The 21,163-nt window shown below is 45.5% G+C and overlaps 1 protein-coding gene across 4 annotated transcripts in view; it reads left to right on the forward strand.

Moving 5' to 3' along the window:
• The window catches only part of ASTN2 (astrotactin 2), a 1,044,864-nt gene that overhangs the window by 830,174 nt on the left and 193,527 nt on the right, over nt 1-21,163 (forward strand). For all 4 annotated transcript variants that reach the window (XM_070375013.1, XM_070375014.1, XM_070375012.1 and 1 more), the window contains one exon: nt 11,295-11,560. In XM_070375013.1, coding sequence (XP_070231114.1) covers nt 11,295-11,560 — 266 coding nt within the window. The remainder of the gene's footprint in view (nt 1-11,294; nt 11,561-21,163) is intronic.

Here is a 21,163-nt window from a genome sequence, read left to right on the forward strand (position 1 = left end):
GGATACTGCAGTGGGTTGCCATTTCCTCCTCCAGGCGATCTTCCAGACCCAGGGATTGAATGCATTGCTGCCTCAAGGTCATGCCTAAGCAGCGGGATCTGGGAGTCTTCATTTCAGGCAGGCCATTAGCATCTCAAAGGCCTCTCATTCCCTAAACCCTGTCTAGGAATGATTCCTTCTGGGCATTCCCTCTGTGATCCCTAAGAAGCTACTAGGAGGAGGAGGAAGGAATTGGGGAGGAACTAATGTTGGGATCCTCCGTCAAGGGGGATCAATTTTGAGCAGAGGTTTTAAGAACGAGAAGGAATGCGAGCCCAGGGAGAAGAAAGCAGCCTTCCTGTTACCGATGCTTCTGTGTTTCATCAGAAAGAGGCTTTGAAGTCACAGACTGAATGCCTAAGGCCTTTGGCTGCAGTCTGTCACCTCTCAGAACCTCTTGTTTCCTCGGTTGTAAAATATGGTTATAAAAATGGTAATATTCCTCATCCAAAGCACTGTTGTGATGATTCAATGAGATTTATAGTTTCTTGTGTTTGGCAAAGAATAGAAGCTCAGGAAATGCAAATTTCCTTTCTACCCTCTCCCTTTTTTCAAGCACTTATCCCACCACATCTTAAAAATAAAACCAGGTCGTTATAGTAAGAACTGAAATCTTTGGAAAGGCATGGGCAGATATTATATTAAATTCTTAACAGTAACTTTTAATGTTGGTGATAATAGCCTTATTTTATGCATAAAGCAAGCAGCAGAAGTTCTGAGACTGGAAGTAGCTGGTCCATGGTCACACCCAGGGCCTTAGCTTGCCCTTAATCCCCTTTTACATGAACTAGGAAATGGTGCTCCCCTGCTTCCCAGGTGGTACTAGTGGTAAAGAACCCGCCTGCTGATGCAGGAGATCTGAGAGACCCAGGTTCAGTCCCTGGGTCAGGAAGATACCCTGAACAAGGGCATGACAATCCACTCTAGTGTTCTTGCCTGGAGAATCCCATAGACGGAGGAGCCTGGCAGGCTGCAGTCCACAGGGTCACACAGAGTTGGACACGACTGAATCGGCTTAGCACACATGCCCTGTGCCCTCTGCTTGGGTCAGTGCTGTGGACACAGGGGTGGCCATTGGAGCTGAGGCCGGGTTCAGCCCCCTCTCACCACCTTGCCGTGAAGCTGTCGTGCAGTACACAGCTCACACAGCTGTATACAGAAGCTCTGGTCGAATGCATCAGTTCAGTTTAATCACTCATTCCTGTCTGACTCTTTGTGACCCCATGGACTGTAGCAATGCCAGGCCTCCCTGTCCATCACCAAGTCCTGGAGCTTGCTCAAACAGGCCTCCCTGTCCACCACCAAGTCCCGGAACTTGCTCAAACTCATGTCCATTGAGTCGGTGATGCCATCCAAAGGCATAATTTTGATCGAATGCATAGTTAAATGCATAGTTTTGATCGAACTGAAATTCAGCCCCAGATCTGACTGGCATTCAGACCACGTCCTTTCCATTGGTACCTGGGAGTTCACGCCTTCCTATTTCCTTGGAGATCCTGCTCCATCCTTTATCTCTTCTCTCTCTCTGCCTCATCTCCGTCTCTCCCCTTTCCTTCTCTTCTGGCTTTTCCTTCTTTGCTGACACACTCAAATCTCTACACCTAAGTGCCACTGGGATTTTGAAACAAATCACAGTCCATAATGCCACCCCTCCTCCCCATGCCTAGCTCCAGACCTGGCATTGATAGGCCTTCTGAGCAAATGCTTGTTCAGAACCCTTGCAGTCTTACGGAAGGCTGCGCCTTCACCATCCTCCTTGTTGCCCTCAGAACCTAGCAAGTTGCTTTGCCCACGTGATCTCACTTTGGCAAGAGAGAACGAAGGTTTTTTTTCCCAAGAGCAGTCATCTTAAGCAGGCACCAGAGGGCAGCAGAAGACTGCACATGGACTTCTGTTTCCCTTCTCGTCCCTGACTGGCCACAGCCCGCCTTGACTCAGAGGCTGGAGTCCATGATTCCACTTCAAGGCTGACTGCTCCCTGAACAGCAGGGGAGATAGAGGTCGGGGGAGGCGGGGGCTGAGCATGCCTTAGTCTGTGGGAAGAACCATTTCTGGACCCACTGAGCTGCACTGGGATTCTTCACTCTTCCTTTTACTTACTTTAGGGCAAATAATACAGCAGAACCATATGGCTATTTTTGTACTTCTTAAAAGTATCAAAATGTAATTTGCAGACAAAAGATACTGGCCACTACTGGGCCACTGGGCATTGTCCAGGGGTCCCTCTCCCTGCCCCACAGAGAATATGACTTTCCGCAGAGATTTACCTGCTGTCCATTGAAACAAGTATCCTCTTGGAGGTCATGCACTGGCACCCTGAGCCCCAGTTCCCTTCTCCATAAAAGGGGGCAACAATTTCTACTTGGTAGGATGACTGCAAGAACTATATGAGATCATAGATTCTGTATCTCTCCTCTGATGCTCAGAACAGTTCCATGAGGAATTAGTATCCTCATTATACAAATGAGAAAAACAAAGGTTAGAGAGACGAGGTGACTTGCCCAGAATTCAGAATCTGACTTAATAGCTTGGGACTTAAGCTTTCAATCCTACTTTTGTCTACTATGTTCCACCAGGTAGGAAGCACATAGTTTAAGGAGATTTCTGACAGTGTGGTTAAAGTGCCAGCAGGTTGCAAGGAAAGCTTCACAGATTCAGACACGCACAGGAATGAATAATGCTGAGCTGAAGGCCAAGCACAGGAATAAATGGCCTCTGAGGATGTTCCTGACACCCTAGAATTTAATTTCTTCTTTGGGTTCTGTTTCTCATTTATCCTCTAAATAATCCAAGATTTCTGTACTAACGTTGATGACTTTTTACAGATGAGAAAGTGAAGCCTCGGGGAGGCTAAGTGACTTGTCCAAGGTGATCCAGCTGGAAATGGAAGAGCTTGAATTTAAACCCAAGCAAGTCACTGTGCTATAGCTGCCCTTCTGCAGTTGAGCATATTGTGCATTTAGGGAAGAAGCTGCAAGTTAGAACATCAGTTGTCTTAGGATTTGGCAGTTTTGTAGACCTATCCTCTTTTTAGAGTCTCCACTGTTGCTTCTTTTTCCATTCCTCAAACATGCACACAAAACACACACATACCACATTCAGACATACACAACTTCATCAGAAACCACTCAAGAATACCCCCACAGTTCCGGAGTGTGGGAGTTCCTTTACCTGTAGTTAGGTGGCTAATTTTATCATGACCCCCAAGTAGGGGGCAGCCTTGAGCACTGCGAACAGGGTGTCCAAAAGGCAGGAGTGCATAGCCCTGAGTCTGGGTTTTATGCTTAGAATGAGAATTGCAGTTTTTAGTTGGGAAGCTGGTCTCGGTTCAACAGAGCTCTCCCATAATGAAACTGGAGGCCTAAAAAGGTAATGAGTTCTGTGTTCAAAAAGCAGTTAGAATTATTTGGTTGTAAATGAAACAATTAGATGGAATTTCTGACCAGCCGACCTTTAAAATGCCTCTTATACCAATGAGATCCCTTAGCCCATGGAAAGGGATGGAAGCCTAGGGTTATTGTCTGGGGGTGGCAGGAACTGGGAATGCCCAAGTATTTGTAAAAATATGGTGAATGGAACAGAAGAACCAGGTACAAAAACCTAGACTAGATATAAGCTATGTGGTCTTAGGCAAATTACCTCTGTAAGTTGTCTTTTGTACATTAATAAGGTGAGGTTCAAACTATCTGCCTTTCTGCCTTTAGGGCTGTGGTGATAAGATTGAGATAGTGGATTTAAAGTCTGATAAGGGCTATAGGAATAGAGGGGGTTAAAGGAAGAAAAGGATCAGATTACATTTTCAACTATTGATTAAGATATTTACCTGCAAACCATCTACAGGACATCAGACTTTGAAGTCTGCGCTGGTGATGCAAATAGTCACTGAAACTGGTTCTATTTTTTGCTCTTATGGAGCTCACAGTTTAGTTAGAGAGACAGCTATTAATTTAACATTAACTAACATTTAAAATGTGATAATATGATTGGACTTCCCTGGTGGCTCAGATGGTAAAGAATTTGTTTGCAATGTGGGAGACCTGGGTTCAATCCCTGGGTTGGGAAGATTCCCTGGATAAGGGAGTGGCTACCCACTCAAGTATTCTTGCCTGGAAAATTCCATGGATGGAGGAGCTTGGTGGGCTAGAGTCCATGGGGTCACAAACAGTCAGACACAACTGAGTGATTTTCACTTTCAAGTACTATAATAATGATGATGATATGATAGTTCAGTTGATGGTACAAATTGAGAATGATCAAGTAGAGCTCATGAATATATGCATGTTCGAAAGTATGTGAGTTGGTTCCCATATTCCTTTTATCATATTCACTAGATAATCTTCCTCTGCCTGCAGCTGAAAATCTTAGCAAGCCACACCTAATCTATCATTTTTATGGAACAGACTGTGCTATAGATATTTTAAGTTGATATCACAGTTTCACATCAAGAATTAGGATGTCTAGTCTAAGTTTTTAATCAAATCTCTAAATCCAACAAGTCAAATCTCCTCTCTTTTCTCAGTGAGAGCATTAGGTAGGGCAAGGTTAGCCTTGGTGCTCTTTCTCTCGATTGTTCCTCCTCTTCCCCTTCCTTCATAGTCAGAGAAGAGGGGAATGTTAAGATTAGGAAGGTCATACTTGCCCTGGTGGGCTTCCCAGCTGGCCCAAGTGGTCAAGAATCCACCTGCCAATGCAGGAGATGCAGTTCAATCCCTGCATTGGGAAGATCCCCTGGAGTAAGAAAAGGCAACCCTTTCCAGTATTCTTGCCTGAGAAATCTCATGGGCAGGGGAGACTGGTGGGCTACAGTCCATGGGGTTGCAGAGAGTTGGACACCATTGAATGGCTGAGCAACACACTTGTCCTGCTCCCCTTATATCTGGCTCTGTGTTCTTGGATGCTGATGCTGATTTTTAAAACCAACCCTTTCCCTTGGGGCGCTTTTCAGCGGTCCCTGTGGCCAAGGGCTTCTCCTAAGACCCAGGATGATGCAGCATGTCTTTGGTTGGCTGCTGCTCATCCCCCTCCATCCTCTGTTTCCCACCTTCTGGAGACGCTCACTGTGGGGACCCATTTCTGTTACCATTCCTCCTGCTGCTAAGTCACTTCAGTCGTGTCTGACTCTGTGTGACCCCACAGACAGCAGCCCACCAGGCTCCCCCGTCCCTGGGATTCTCCAGGCAAGAACACTGGAGTGGGTTGCCATTTCGCTCTCCAATGCATGAAAGTGAAAAGTGAAAGGGAAGTCGCTCAGTAATGTCTGACTCCTAGCGACCCCGTGGACTGCAGCCTACCAGGCTCCTCCATCCATGGGATCCATTCCTCCTGAGTAAGACTCAAAACAGATCCAGGGCAGCTCATTCTCTTATGTGACCCACATGTGGTCCAGGGGAAATAGTCTGGCATTTTCCCCAGTGTCAACCTCTGATTTGGGGCTCACCCTTCTGCAGCCCCTTCTGTTCTGCTGCCACAGGCCACTGGAGCTTTTGCAGGTGGGGTAAGACCCTAGTCCTGAGACTTGCATAAGGCTGGAGTTGCTGAGACATGTCGCGGTTTCTCTAAGAGGCACCCTTTTGCGGCCCCTTAGCCCAAAATTTAGGATTAGGAGGTAGCATGCTCCACATGACCCACCTGGGGTGCTGGGGACTCTAAACATTAGGTAATAGCTGTCTCCACAGCAAATCTCCCCTAAATCCTTTCTGTCTACTCTCTGACCTCATTTTAGTTCCTTGTTCTGGCTGAGGTTTCTAGAGTTATGAAACCAGTGAGGATTCATCTCCTTTGTAAATTCTGCTTATGGGGGCCCCGGCTTGGGGATTTCACTTCCATTCTGTCTGGGTGTAGAAATTTCAATTTTAACGTCTTGTTACAACAACAGCACAGTGATAATTAAAACAATTGCAGTAACAACACTGATAACAACTAGTATTGACTGAGTGCTAAACTTCTGCCAGGCACCTTATTTGATCCCTACAAGTAGCCTCTCAGGCTGATGCTGTCATTTGTAAAGGGCACACTGATGGTGCTGGGTTTTCACCGTCAGGCTGGGCAGCTCAGGTTGCAGAGCGCAGAAGTGTGGCCCTTCCTGCACTGCTGATGCCGATTCAGCCGGCTACTTCCCCTTTGTGAAGGAGATTTCTGTGGGTCCTTGAGTCAAGCTTCACAGCAGTTGCTTTCCTCCAACAGGAGACAGTAACTCCGCCTAAGAAATGATCCCATTTCAGCAATTCCTGGGAGGCCATTGCTGTAATAAAGGCCATTCTTTATGATATAAAAGTCTCCCCCTCTCGCCCCCACCCTTATCGTTTCTAATTTGAGCCCCTCTGGTCCCTGTGGAGTCTTTAAATGCTTCAAGTGCAAGCCTATTGCCAAAGCAAGCCTGTCGGACTCGGAGGCAGCGCCCCGCACTGTTGCCGAATATTGAACAAACATTCAGGCGGCTTTGGCTCTCCCAGAAGCCCTCAGTCTGAGGCCTTTGTTTTGTTTTCTGGATGAGGGCAAGCGGTGCCATCACCTCCCGCCGAAAAGCCCTGGCTGCCCTCCCAACAAGGAGTTGTCACTTCAACCGAGCCTTTTTTTATTTTTTTCCTGGTGGCAACAAAATAATACCCAGCAGGAATTTGGGAGGAGAAAAAAGAGAGTTCAGTTGGCAGGTTCTCAAATGAATGGGCTGTAGTGTCATTGGAACTGAATTGGGCTTGAAACCAGCCATGATCCTATTTTGGAAGCATTGTTCAGAGGGATGGGAAATGTGAACAGAGGATAAGTCTCTTCAAAAATGCTCTTTATCCTTGGCCTGTTAAAGGCAGCCTGTTTTAACTGAACTCTCCCATCCCCTCAATGGCAAGGGTCTATGTGAGAACCCGGAGGAGGTCAGAACAACTGGCAAATTGATCAGCTATTCATCTGTTAACCTTTCAATTGAGGGAGCTAATTTTACTTTGAGAAGAAGTTGCCACTTGATTGCAAGCCATCAATTAACTGTCAATCACGAAATTCACAAATCTTGGCTCTTAGACTCATCAGGGCTTCGATGAGATAGTACAGTCATCCGAGCATATAAATATACATGTATTCAAATACATTGTTGAAAATATTACTGAAAGCCTAATGTGCTCCAGGGGATGTGTAAAGCGGATATGGTTGTCAGAAGGACCTACAGGACCCTGCCCTCATTGAGCTTCTCTTCTGAAGACACTGCAGGTGGTACATAGAACGGGATGCTTGTGAGGAAGTTTAGTATGAAACTCTCATAGAGATTAGAGGCACAGGCATGGAGTTCGGGCTAGGTGTTTCTGAGAAACTGGCCCCTGAACTAAGATCTGAAGGGTAGTGGGGGTTTGAGCACAGAGAAGGCAGGGGCAGAGGTGGGGATGGGGAAAGCGTTCTATATGGAGAGAAGAGCATGCGCCAAGACACAGGGAAAGGACAGGGTGTAGGCGAGAAGCACAGAGGCCACTGTAGCTGAAAGTAGGGGAACTGGAAAGAAGGAGGAGGATGGCAGATGAGACCCGAGGGGCACACAGTGGTCTGGGTCCCTCATAACCTATGTGCCATGCTTAAGCATTTTGGTCTTCATCCTCAGATCAGTGAACACTCTCCTAGAAAGGGTTTTAAGCAGAAGAATATAGTTTGCTTTTTGGAAAGATGACTTTAGCCACAGAGCGAGGTTGGATCAGAAGCAATTAGCTTTTGCAATTGTAGTGTCTACAGAGGAATAATTAATGGAATGGCTAATGGTCTTCCCTGTTGTAACTCTCCTCCAGATCATAACTTAGGCATGACACAATCCTTACAAAAAGGATCTCCATAAATAAATGTGTATGGGACTTACTGGTAAATCCCTTTTTCCATTTAGGTCTCAGGTTCCTCACTGTTAAGGGATGGGTTTGGACCAGATGATACCCAAGTGTCTTTCTTTTGCAAAATAAACCCTTAAATTCAGCATGGATTCTATACTGATATTGGAATGCAGTTTTCAGCTTGGTCTGTGGGCTTTTAACCCTGTGTTTTGAACCAATACATTGAAAACAAATTATGTGACAAAACAGATCAACAAAGATCAATAGCTTGTTCTGTTGTTAGTTAGATTCTTAACCAGATGGCTAGGGATGTTTGTTTAATCCAGGGAATAGTTGCTCCCAGCACCACGTTCCACATTTTTTCGCAGTTAAATCATGGCAAGGTGCTATGAGGGTTGGGGCATGTGTGTCCTAAAATATGAGATAACAATAGTAGTGTAAGTGATGAATTGGTTAACAGGACTGCGGTCATGTGCTGAAAGGATTCACTAACTCATCACATGACCTCGGAAAGTCATTATCCTTCTCTGGGACACAGTTTCCTCTCATTTAAAATGGGAGGTTTTACCAGATTAGACTTTTGAAAACTATTGAAAAAACACATTAAAAACATATTTCATGGAGAAAAGATAGCCCACTCTATCTTTTCTCCTTGGAAGTTAAGAATCCAAGTGTGTTTATGATCTATTTATTTTTCTCCTTTAATCCATCATGCTGCCACATTCCTGTGTAACCTTTCTCTAAGACTCAGTTTCCCCATCCATAACTTAGGGCAACACAGCAGAGGTTTCCAAAAGGGTCAGATAGTAAATATTCTAGGCTTTGTGAGCTTATGGAGCCTTCATTGCAGCTACTTAATTCTCCCATTTGTAGCCATGTACAATATATAAATAAATGAGAGTGAACATGTTCTAATAAAACTTTCTTTAGAAAAACAGGCAGAGATTGACCCATGGACCATAGATCAGTGAACTCTGGGTCAGACTAACTGCTCCCTAATGTCTTTGCAGTTTTGACTTTCCCTGACCTTCTCCCTTGAAAAGTTCTTCTCTCCCAAGTTGGAAGTCACGCTTCTCCAAAACTATCCCTCTGGCCTGTGCTTCCTAAGGTCATCTTCACTGCCATCATCTTCTGACATGTCCATATACAAGACTGTCTGTCTCCCCAGCTGCTGAGATGCCTTCTCCGCAGCTTTGTTTTGTTTATCTTAGTAACTATCCTTCTTTAATCCCTCTGAAGGATTGGTTAGCTGGAATCCGCCTTGTCTTCTTCCCCTGGAGCCTTTGATCTGATGCTCATAAGCATTTGCTGACAGCCAGACAGAAAAGGTGGAGCCCAGATCTGAAGCCTGAGGGCCCAGAGAGTAATGAATGAAGACTGCGTTTATTTGTCTTTCTAATTGGCAAGCCCATTTCCAGATCAGCTGCAAGTCACTGCAAGCTGAGAGCGAAAGCAAGAGACAACCTTCTTTCTCCCAGGCCTCGGTGCCCAGGGCCCATGTATTCCACCAAGGCTGGAGCTTGCCCTGAGTTCACTAGGCTTGGATGAAGCTGCCCTCTGGACCAAGCTCTGTCCCTCGGCATAGGACCACCTTGCCTTGTCACTCAGACTGTACATGGCACAGCTTTGAGGACACTATTCACATCATCCATGATGTAAATAGAACTCTCGCAGTTCTACAAATCACTTTGCTTCTTCAAGCTTTGAGCCCTTTCTTCTTATGAAATCTTACGTGGAAGACCAGTCTGTAAATGAGATACAAGTGGAACAGCTCTATTTGAAGCTGAGATGCAGATGTAGAGTACTGCCCGCTCAGTCTTCCTTTTGCTCTCCTCAAGCAGCTGCTGAGATGGCTGTTGGAATCCCTAGAATCCCTCAGATGAATTTTGGAGCCTCTAGACTGGATTACCCCGGGTAGGCTCAGTGGTAAAGAATCTGCCTGCAGTGCAGGGGCCGTAGGAGATGTGGGTTTGATTCCTGGGTGAGGAAGATCCCCTGGAGGACAGCATGGTAAGCTACTCCAGTATTCTTGCCTGGAGAATCCCCATGGAGATAGGAGCCCAGTGGGCTACAGTCCATAGGAGTCGGACACGACTGAAGCAAATTGGCACACATGCACAGACTGGATTATATGTGTTGTTCTAACTGTTCACAGCTATAATCTCTCTCTTTGGTAAAGTGTCAAATATATCCCTAGCACTGTGCTAAGCACTGAATGTCAGTGGGGGCAGGATGGGAGACATGGTCCGTGGTCTCCATGAACCGATTGTATGGTTGCAGAGGCCGACAGAAAATGGGATGAGAAAGTGAACGTAACAAGGTAAGGTCTTGCAAACAGGAATACCTATCAGAGAAGCAGGGTTGGGGCGAGGAAGAAAGACTTCCTGAAGACGGTCACATTGCATCGGAGCACCATTTGGAGAGGCAGAGGGAACAGTAGGTCGGGGCGAGCAAAGACACGGAGGTGTGAAATAAAGAAGGGGATAAAGAAGGACAATGCATACTGGGGCACGCATCACTCATGCCCACGACAGTGTGCTGAGGACCAGACATTTGAATAAGGGGGCAGATGAGCGTGACAAGCAAGGGGAAATGATGCCTTTCCCAGACAGGCCCACCTCCTTGCTCATCTACCAGTCATAGCTGTTTTAGTCATTGTTAACCTCACGTTACAGAATTAATCACTATAGGCTCTTGGATATTCAGAGACTTTCCCAAGGCAGTGGAGCTCCTGTCTAGCAGAACTGAGATTTAAACTGAAGTTGACTCCAAAGCTTGTCTTTCCCCCATTACATGGAACTTCATAGAAAATATAGGACAAATAAGTTTTTAAAACAAAGGTAGAATTTATAAAATTGATAGTAAAGAAAGGAACTTCTTATTGGGAAAAATATACAGGAATATTTATATCTTGCAAGGTCCTTGGAAAAACCCTCTAACCCAACCTACTGCCTGAATTTATTTTTCTGTTTTTTATTTTGTGAATTATGAAAGTATGATAACACATTTACAGGAGACTTGAAAAATACAGAACAAAGTTACATATAATTCTACTGTATATTACAATCATTTTTTAAGTAGGTGCATTAAGGTTTTTACTTGGAGTTTCCATATCAAACTCTCAAAAATTAATAGAATAAATATACAGAAAAGTAGAAAGATAGACTAGACCTGAAAAGCACCATGAACCAATTCAACATAATTAAAGTTTATACAATTTGCTGACTTTAAATACAAAGAAGATGAGGCCCAAAGAAAGCAAAGGGTTATTTAATATCAATGGTAGAACAAGACATCATTCTGGTCTTGGAGCCCTCGTATCAGCGTTCTTTCTAAAGCATCATGAGTCACATCATCTGTTTTCCCTTTTCAGTGGATAACCGCCTCTTAGCATATCTCGATGGGTTCAAGAGTCTGACCTTTTGACCTTTACTTAACTTATCTCTCTTTCTCCAGAGACCACGGAGCTGGGCAGCAAGAAGGAGCTGAAGTCCATGCCCTTCATCACCTACCTCTCAGGCCTGCTGACGGCCCAGATGCTGTCGGATGACCAGCTCATCTCAGGTGTGGAGATCCGCTGTGAGGAGAAAGGCCGCTGTCCGTCTACCTGTCACCTCTGCCGCCGCCCGGGCAAGGAGCAGCTGAGCCCCACCCCGGTGCTGCTGGAGATCAACCGTGTGGTCCCACTGTACACTCTTATCCAGGACAATGGCACCAAAGAGGTGAGCTCCCCGGCATGGCCACTGAGTTACATCTAGGTACCAGGCCTCCTACCCCCTGCCCTTGCGGGCTCTGTGTCCATCAGGATGGTCATCATCAGCATGGTGAGGGCCAGCATTTATTGATTGCTTACCATGTGGTGAACATGTGTGTAACTTGGTAACACTAGCTGCTGTAACGGACAAATTCTCAAATCCCAATGACTTGGTCTGGTTGAGGTTATTTCTTGCTTGCGCAGAGTCCTAGATAGTTGATTTTGATTGATGGGTGGCCTTACTCTGAGAGGTGGTTCAGGGTCCCAGCCTGTTCCATCTTGTGCTCCGTTAATCTGGTGCTTTGATGGCTGCTGTGGAAGGAGAAAGAACATGGGAAATTGTACATGAGAACTTTAAATGGGCCACACCTGAAAATGCCACATTATCACTTCAGCTCCTATTCTGCTGGCCAGAATTCAGCCATTGGGCACACCTGTCTGCAGATGAAGACAGGGAAATGCATTCTATCAGTCTGCCTAGGGGAAGCAAATATGAGTTTGGTGAAGACCTAGCAGCCCCTCCCTCGGTGCTCTACTTGGTTATCTCATTTAATTTACCCTCCAGATCTATGCCTTCTTTATAAGTATGGGGCTGATTGATATGGAATTTCTGACATTTGACCATTTATTTATCAAGATGGCAATTCTGTGTGGTTTATCTTTTTCTCCTGCCCACTTTACAAGTGAGGAAACATAAGATGAGTGATTTGCTCCATGTTGGTCTGATCTGGAGCCTGGATACCTAATTGTGAAATTTCATCTCCTCTTGTTCCTCTTTATGTCTCTCTGGCTTTTGATTATGGCATGTCAGGGATCGAGGGGACTGTATGAATGATTTGGTTCACTTTTTTGCAAACTCATATCCATGGAACTTTTTTTTCTTTTCCAAATGCTGTTTTCAACCCCAACCTGGAATAGTATGCCACTGCTTCAGTGAGGAAGGAGGTAGATAAAGCCTCTCTATTTGGTCTCTACTCTTTCCTCTGCAGCAACTTCTGGACAGTCCTGGGCCTCCAGAGAAGACAATCTGGTGGACCAGTGACCAAGTCCCATAGGATGTTATGGATCATGTTCCCCTCCCAAGGCATCCTATTGGGCTAAGTGCCAGTGCTAGAGATGGTCAGGGAGGGCTTCATAGAGAACAGAGAGGAGATGCGAATAAGTGAGGAGAGTATTGGGTGGATAACCTGAGGCAGAAAAGAACATGGTCTGTGCAAAGACCTATAGAAATTCCCCATGACTCAGACCAAGAGATGAAGGGAGGGCGGAGGTGAGGCCAGAGGGATCAGAAAGAACCTGATTATTTAGAGTATTGTAAGCTAGGTCCTGGAGTTTGAGGGCAGTGACATGCTGAAGATACATGGCTAGCAGGAGGTTGATAGAATTAGCTTTGTGTAGCAGAAGGAGTCTCCTGGAAACAACATAGACAGCCATCAGTGGGAGAACAGTTAATTAAGGTGTGCACTATGCATACAAGGGAACACTATACTACAACCAAGATCAAAATGAACTGTAATGATACTTAATATGAGATGGATGAATATAATGTTAAATGAAGACAGGAAATCCCAAAGATATATTTTGCATAGCATGATACCCTTACCTCTATTTTTAGTTGAAGCAAGATAAACACACACATCAAATATACTACCTTTTAAGAATAAATATGCATGCAATAGACAGTTTAAAAAAGGAATCAGGGAAATGATGAATGTAAGATTAGGATGATGATGATCTTGAATCAGGGAGTCATGAGGGAACATTAGTTACATGAAAGTAGCCAAGTTTCCAGCTGATGTTTTAGGTGCTGGATTTGTAGGGGTTTATTGAAGTGTTAGGGCTTCCCTGATGGCTCAGATGGTAAAGAATCTGCCTGCAACGCAGGAGATCTGGGTTCATTCCCTGGGTCAGGAATATCCCCTGGAGAAGGAAATGGCAACCCACTTCAGTATTCTTGCTTGGAGAATTCCACGGACAGAGGAGCCTGGCAGGCTACAGTCCATGGGGTCGCAAAGAGTCGGACATGACTGAGCAACGTTCACTATTAAAATGTTAAAATTAGCTAAGTAGCTGAGGCTAACCAGATGAATACATAAAGCCTAACCACGCATGGTACAGCAATGAGCTTAACTCATGAACCACGCTCCTTGAATCATCTGACTTTGTGCCTCAGAGGTCCCCAAACCAACAACGAAAAGGTCAAAAAAGCCAAGTTACATACAGATCTCCATATCTGCGGTTTCAGGGTGAGAATCAACTGTGGAAGTCTAAGAGTGGAGCCAGGGAGACCCCCGAGGAGGCTCTTGAAGCTCTCACATAACACAAAAGGTCGTCTGATGTGCGCTGTGTCAGTGACGACATACACCGAGCACCACGTTGCTACCTGTGCGGGACCGAGCTCTCCAGGGGTTGGTGAGAAAGGCTGTAGGGAGGAAAGGGAAAGGACAGATTATGTGCTCAGTTACGTCTAACTCTCTGCTGCCCATGGACTGTAGCCCGCCAGGCTTCTCTGCCCATGGCATTTTCCAGTCTAGAATACTGGAGCAAGTTGCCATTTCCTTCTCCAGGGGATCTTCTCAACCCAGGGATCGAACCGGTGTCTCTTGTGTCTCCTGCACTGGCAGGCGGATTCCTTACCACTAGCACCACTGGGGAGAGCCGCTGAGAGAGGCCCTGACTTCCCTATCTGCTCCTCCTCGTGGGCCTCGCTCTCCTCATCTGCGAGGTGCCTCGATGCTAGCTAATCACAGGACTGTGATGATGTGTTCTTGGCACGTATGGCAGCAAGATGAGCACTGGTTCCTTTACTCTTTGCTTAGAAATCAGGTTCCTCTATGTCTGGATGCTGTGCTAGCTTCCCTCAGCATCGTCTATATATCCAGTTCTAGAAAACTGGTTTTCCTGAGGCCGATTCACGTGCTCTCAGCTAGAGAAGTCCAGGAGTGGGAAAGCGGCCGCTAGGTGTCACTGTTCTCCTTACGGGACACCTGCTGCCTTTGCAGCACAGTCGTTCTTGGGTTACTTCTATTTCTGAGTGCCTGTTTGCCTTGAAGAGCAGGACAAATGGACACACGTGGACACAAACAGGCGTGGGCTTCCTCTTCATGGAGTTTACAGACTGGGGGAGGAAGATATCACTGAAACACTCACACCAGATAAGTGAGAACAAACTGCTGAGTCCCAAGAGAGGGCCAGGCCTGGGGGTTCACAGTGGGTGACCGAGGGTCACATGGGGTCAGAGGAGGCTTGACTTCCTTAGTGGAGTGATGTTGGGATAATTTCTTGAGGTCAGGTGCATAAAGCAAAAGTGGAGGACTCTTCCTTTGGCAGAGGAAGACCTGAGAGCATTCCAGATTGAAGGTGCAGCTCCTCTAGAGGCCTGAAGAATGTGCAAACGCGGCCCGTCTCCCTGGGGGCCAGATGGGGAGCTCTGTGGGTGCATCCTAGAGTCTTGTGATCCCGGCCTCATGGGACCAGATCGTGATGATTGCGCAGTGCCTGGCATTGTAGCATGTCATGGGCTTATCTTTTCTATGATAAAAATGCTACTTTCCTAAACTGACCCCGTCCTTTTTCCATGCTTCCTTGGGTAGTACTCAATCAGTTTGTAAGTACCCAGAGTGCTAGGGACATGGCCTTCAGAGCAGGATCCGCATTTTGTACAAGAGAGATGGTTGGTTAACCCAAAAGGTCAGAATGCAAATGGAGGGATTTCAAGAGTATTCTCTCACTTTATAAATATCACTGGAACTCATAGAGAAAGGATACCATGGGTGGAATTATACATAAGTAAAAGGATTTCCTCCTGTTGACCTTCCAGAACAGAATGGAACCATCCTGTTATGTGAGAACAGGTGAGAACTTCCTTCAGTTATTGGAGGTGCTTAGTCAACTCCTGAGTCCCAGGGCACTGTCAGGAAGTGTCACAGAAGGGGTGTGACTTGCCTGAGGTTCGTGGGGCTTGTTCTGGTCTGATTCTGGACCAGGGCCAGGGTGTACTCTGCATAATCTTGGGGACCCTTGGACTCTAGCTCCTTTGGTGGTTGGGGTCTCCTTCGGTCTATCTCCAGGAATGTGCTGGAAAGGAATCCTTCATTACACTTTGTGGTTTTGAACAAGCAAAGCAGGAAAAAAGTCTTAATGAGGGAGAGCTTGATTAATAACATTATTCTTCCCCCTCCACCTGTTAAGTGACCCTTATACAGCCCAAAGCCACAGAACTTAGCTAAGCACAGCTAATGCTTAAATGTATAAGACTTTGGGTGACTGCTAACTTAGCTTTTGGGTGAAAAAGAGGAAGAGGCTCCAAGTGTAACATGTCATGGGCTTATGTTTTCTATGATAAAAGTGCTATTTGTCTAAACTGAGCTCTTCCTTTTTCCATGCTTCCTTTGGTACCTCCTCTTGTAGGTAGTACTCAATCACTTTGCAAGTGCCCAGAGTACTAGGGACATGGCCAAATGTGGGAGAAAACTTGTGTCATGGGGAAGAGCCAGATCGAGGCAGATTTGAGTCCCGTCTCTCCCACTGATTATCTGGGTAACCTTCATTTCACTCACTTATAAAATAGGCATTACATAACCTACCCCTTTCCATTTTGGGGTTGGGAGTAATCTCTGGAAGCACTAGAGAACTGGAATACCTGTGGTCTCTACCAGGCTCCCCCGGATTGCTGCGTGTTCTTGGGCATGGATGCCTCTGCTGTCTCTACCAGGCTCCCCTGGATTGCTGCGTATTATTGGGCATGGATGCCTCTGCTGTCTCTACCAGGCTCCCCTGGATTGCTGCGTGTTATTGGGCATGGATGCCTCTGCTGTTTCTAGCAGGCTCCCCTGGATTGCTGCGTGTTCTTGGGCATGGATGCCTCTGCTGTCTCTACCAGGCTCCCCTGGATTGCTGCGTATTATTGGGCATGGATGCCTCTGCTGTCTCTACCAGGCTCCCCTGGATTGCTGCGTGTTATTGGGCATGGATGCCTCTGCTGTTTCTAGCAGGCTCCCCTGGATTGCTGCGTGTTATTGCGCATGGATGCCTCTGCTGTCTCTATCAGGCTCCCCCAGATTGCTGCGTGTTATTGGGCATGGATGCCTCTGTTGTTTCTGCCAGGCTCCCCTGGATTGCTGCGTGTTCTTGGGCATGGATGCCTCTGCTGTCTCGGTCTTTGTTCTTCCCTGGTGACTCAGTCAGTAAAGCGTCTGCCTGCAGTGTGGGAGACCCAGGGTTCAGTCCCTGGGTTGGGAAGATGCCCTGGAGGAGGAAGTGGCCACCCACTCCAGTACTCTTGCCTGGAGAAGCCCATGGACGGAGGAGCCTGGTGGGCTACAGTCCATGAGGTCACAGAGATTCGGACAGGACTGAGTGACAGACACTTTCTTCTGGTCTCGGTATCTGTAGGATGAAAAGTATGGGCTAATTTATCCACAGGCCTCTGTGGCAGATCCAGGGTCAGATCTAGATGCTCCCCTGAAAATAAGTGATGTATTTTGAGGTTGGACGAAGCACCTTGTAACCTGCAACTTATTTTCCACCCAAAGATATTACCACTTGTACTCCTTAAGTTAACATTGGGCAGAGAAAGATTCTTATATCTTGCACTCCATCCCAGTGACCCAGCATTTATGAGTAGAGATGGGATATTAAAATCATACACTCTCTATTTTACAAATAGTACAACTGAGACCTAGAGACAGGAATGACCTGCTGTAGGGCACACAGCCAATTTTGAATTCAAAGTAGTCAGCCATGGCTTCTGACTTCGGAGATGTCTTTTGTTTCACACTCAGAGTCCTCATTTGTGAAATGGGTGGTAACTTTCTCTGCAGAGATCATATAGAAAAATTAAGAGAATGTTTGCTGGTGTTTGGAAGGCTATAAAATACTCTGTATCTCTGGATGATTTTTTTTTTTCTAGTGCTTGGGTCCCCTGGATTCCAATAATGTGATTTTTTTTTTTTTTCTTTTTCTTTTCCATGCTGCCCTAGGAAGAGCCATGTGTAATTTTGGTCTTGTTGTGGTTTTCTAACCTTCTAACAGATCCTTTCTCTCTGCCAGAAAGACTTGTTTACTCAATTTACACTTCTTGGCTCAAACTGAGAAGAAAAATTCCAAATGACCGCTCTTTGAAAAGAAATTAACAGCCAAGATCCGCCCGCCCTCCCCACCCCCGCCACCGTTATTACCACAACCATACCCACGGCTGGGACCACTACCGTTAACAAGGCCAGCGTCGCCACTGCTGATAGCACCTCACACTGGGCGTCTGTAGATACTGTGCTAGGAGAGCTAATGCAAGGGGAAGTAAGACCCAGACTGCGCCTTCAAGGAGCTCGCAGTCTAGGGGATGACGCACAAGAGCCACATCACATAAGTAACTGTAATTGCTTGCATATGCTACATTAATGCATGATTTACTTTCAAACAACACAACAGACATTCCAACACTGTTAGGAAAGAGGGAGGAAGAATCTCTGGAGTGGGTAAATCTGGAAGAGTTTCTTGCTGCAGGGAAGGTGGATGTGGGCGGTCGGTGGATATAGTTTGAGACTAGTCTGTTGATGATGGAGATAGTCCTATGTACCTGATGTATTTAGATTATACACCAAAAACTCTGCCAAGGGCTTTATGTGTTTTATCTCATTCAGTCATCCAAGAACTTCTGAGGGAAATATTCTCATCATCCCAGTTTAATAGATGAGGAGACTGAGGCTCAGAGAAACTTGAAACTGAGTCTCTGAGATGCTGAAGCTCATCTGGGCCAGTTTCTGATCCATGGGTAGAATCCCGGAGGCCATGTGTTTTTATAAAGACAGTTTGTGAAACATAGCCACGCTCATCCCTCTACATATCATCTATGTCTGCTTCTCAGCCACGACGGCTCTGTTGAGCAGTCACCCCAGGAGGCGGTAGGACACACCAAGCCCAAAATATTCACTCTAGTCCTTTGCAAAAACTTTGACAAACCTTAGCCTAGACTAAGGTACGTTGGAAAAGAAGAGGAAAGAAAGTTATGTCCGATACTATGTGCCAAACGCATAGAAGAGTAAAACCCAGCAAGTATTGAGTGCCAACTATATGCCTGGCATTTTAGAAGTGCTCCGTGTGTATTCATATGTGTTCGTTCTTTCCTTTGGCACATTTGAAGTGTGCACTAGTATGCCTGTTCCACAAATTTAAAAATATCTGAGGACTTAGGTAAATAATTTATCTAACATAACGTAGCTAGTGACTCTGACCCAGGAAGTCTGCGTCCAGACTGTGTCTGTTTAGTCAATCATTCGTACAGTTGGGGAGCGATAAAACTGGAGAAGTGATGTGCAGAAGACTGGCCTGTGGAAACTTTGAATTCTGGGCTGAGGGATTTGGGTACCACATGAACTATAGGGAAATCTTCAAGATTTGGGGTCAAGGGAAAGACATAACTGGATGTGAAGTTTAGGATAATAACTACATCAATAACAGTTAGAGGTTGAATTGCAGGGACCAGGACTGGTTTTGTGTTCAGGTTTGTTAATGTGGGGTCTGCAGATCGCTGATCTTAAATGGTTATCGGATCTCCATCCTCAGAAAATTTGTGCAGAATTATATATTACTGTATTCCCCACCCCACCCCACCCCCGCCCCCACCGCCCCGGGAAAAGGGTATATGGCATCAGCAAAGTTCCTAAGTATTTTTGACTCAAATGTTGCAGGACACCATGATAAGAGGACCAGTTAGTTGGGGTGTCCACAGTGGAAGTCTGCATATGGGATGTCTGGGAGGATGGTGATTCAGTTCAAATGATTTTAACAAATATTTATTAAGGGTCTCTTATGGGCCAGGCACTGTTCTGGACTTTTGAGATACATTAAGGAGCAAAACAGGCACATATGACAGCCATTTGGAGACTTAAATTTCTCCTGGAGTGTATGTGGGAGACATAAGCAATCAGAATAGTAAATAATCTAGTATTTTAAAAGGCAAAGAGAAGGGAAAATAAAGCAGAATAAGAGGTCAGGAGTGCCTAGTGGAGTGTGGAGACTTGGCTCTCAGAATATCACAAAGTCAATCAGGGTCACTTAAATTGAAGATGGGGGAAGCGTTTTTTTTTTTTTTTTTTTCATGCAGGTTCCTGGCTTCCTCTTCCTGATTCTGTTTCTCTAGAGGAGTGAGGCTGGAGAATTTTCATTTTTACAAGCTTCCCAGGTGATTCTGCTGCATGCCGAACTTGAGAACCACTACTCCAAAACGTGGTTCCTATGGCGTTCTCATTCTGAAATTCTTCAGGGAATTCCTTGCTTAGGGATTAAGAAAGTCAAGTACTTCTAATCTGGAGTAAATCTCCTCTGCTATTGTGGGCCACTTCCTCTCCATCGGTGCATTATAAGGAGGTGAACTGGCCAGGAACCAGGCTGTCAGGCAGTTCTTGGCAAGAAGGAAGATCAAAGAGAAGAGGGGGATATAATCCACATATTACTCAACACGCTTATGGTCAATTACAAAAGAGGAACTTAATGCTTGGCTTGCCTCCTTGCAAAACTGGAAAACATAGCTGTTTCATGAGAACAGAAAACTACAAGATTCTGTAAATATGCATGACATATAGACTTAGCAAATGCAAGCATTTTGCGTGTCAGAGTGTATAGAGCTCTTTTTGTTGTTTTTTTTTTTTTTTTCCTCCATGGGACATTGAATTCAGTTAGCAAATGTAGGAAAAAAGGAGAACTGAAGAATGCCTTTTCCTGGTATGTTTAAGTACAACCATTTACTGAGCACTTCAACTGTGCAAGGAGGTCTGCTCAAACACTTTATGTACTCCCTTCACTGAACCCTCTCATCAACCCCACATGTTGAGTAATGTTATTATCTTTCTTTCCCCCTTGGGAAAACTGAGGCATAGAAGTTACATCACTTGTCCCACAATACTATAAATAAGAACTGGTACAGTCAAGGTTTGATCTGAGCACTTCTGCTTTTTCTCATTTTGCTATACTCTCTTAGCTACTTCCCTTGTACATTTTAATGAAGTGTAAAATACGAAGTCTAATGTCTACTAAGGACACTGTCGTTGCCTAACATTGCCTCCTCCTGCTACTGTGTCTTCATTTCTTTTACTCAATGGCCAAGATATTTGAAAGAATAGATTACCTCTGCTGTCAACACCGATTCAGCCCCGTTCACTCCAGGACCGACTACCCCCCGTCCCCCATCCAATGGAAATACAGTGGCTTCTCCTCACTGGTAACTATTGGAGATAGCGTTTTTGCCATAAATGATGCTGCCTTTCTTTTGGTAGGCATCTATTGATTTCCATTCGGCTCTTGCAGTCTGGAAAGCAGTGAGACATCCTTGATGATTCTCTGTCCTTCATCTGTGCTCATCCCCCTCAAACTACAGCTCGTTAACAAATCCTGTAGATTTTTCTTCTTAGGAATTTCTCAAATATGACCACTCTTACCCACGTTGGTCCAAGTCTTGGCTGGATGGTTGTAATAGTCGACTAACAGTGACCCTTAGCTCCTCTAATTTATTTTCTTCCTGGTAGCCTGACTGATAGTTTCCAAGTTAAGACTTGCTTCCATCACTTTTCCAATG

Source organism: Bos mutus, chromosome 8, assembly GCF_027580195.1.
Source record: "Bos mutus isolate GX-2022 chromosome 8, NWIPB_WYAK_1.1, whole genome shotgun sequence".
Taxonomy (NCBI): Eukaryota; Metazoa; Chordata; class Mammalia; order Artiodactyla; family Bovidae; genus Bos; species Bos mutus.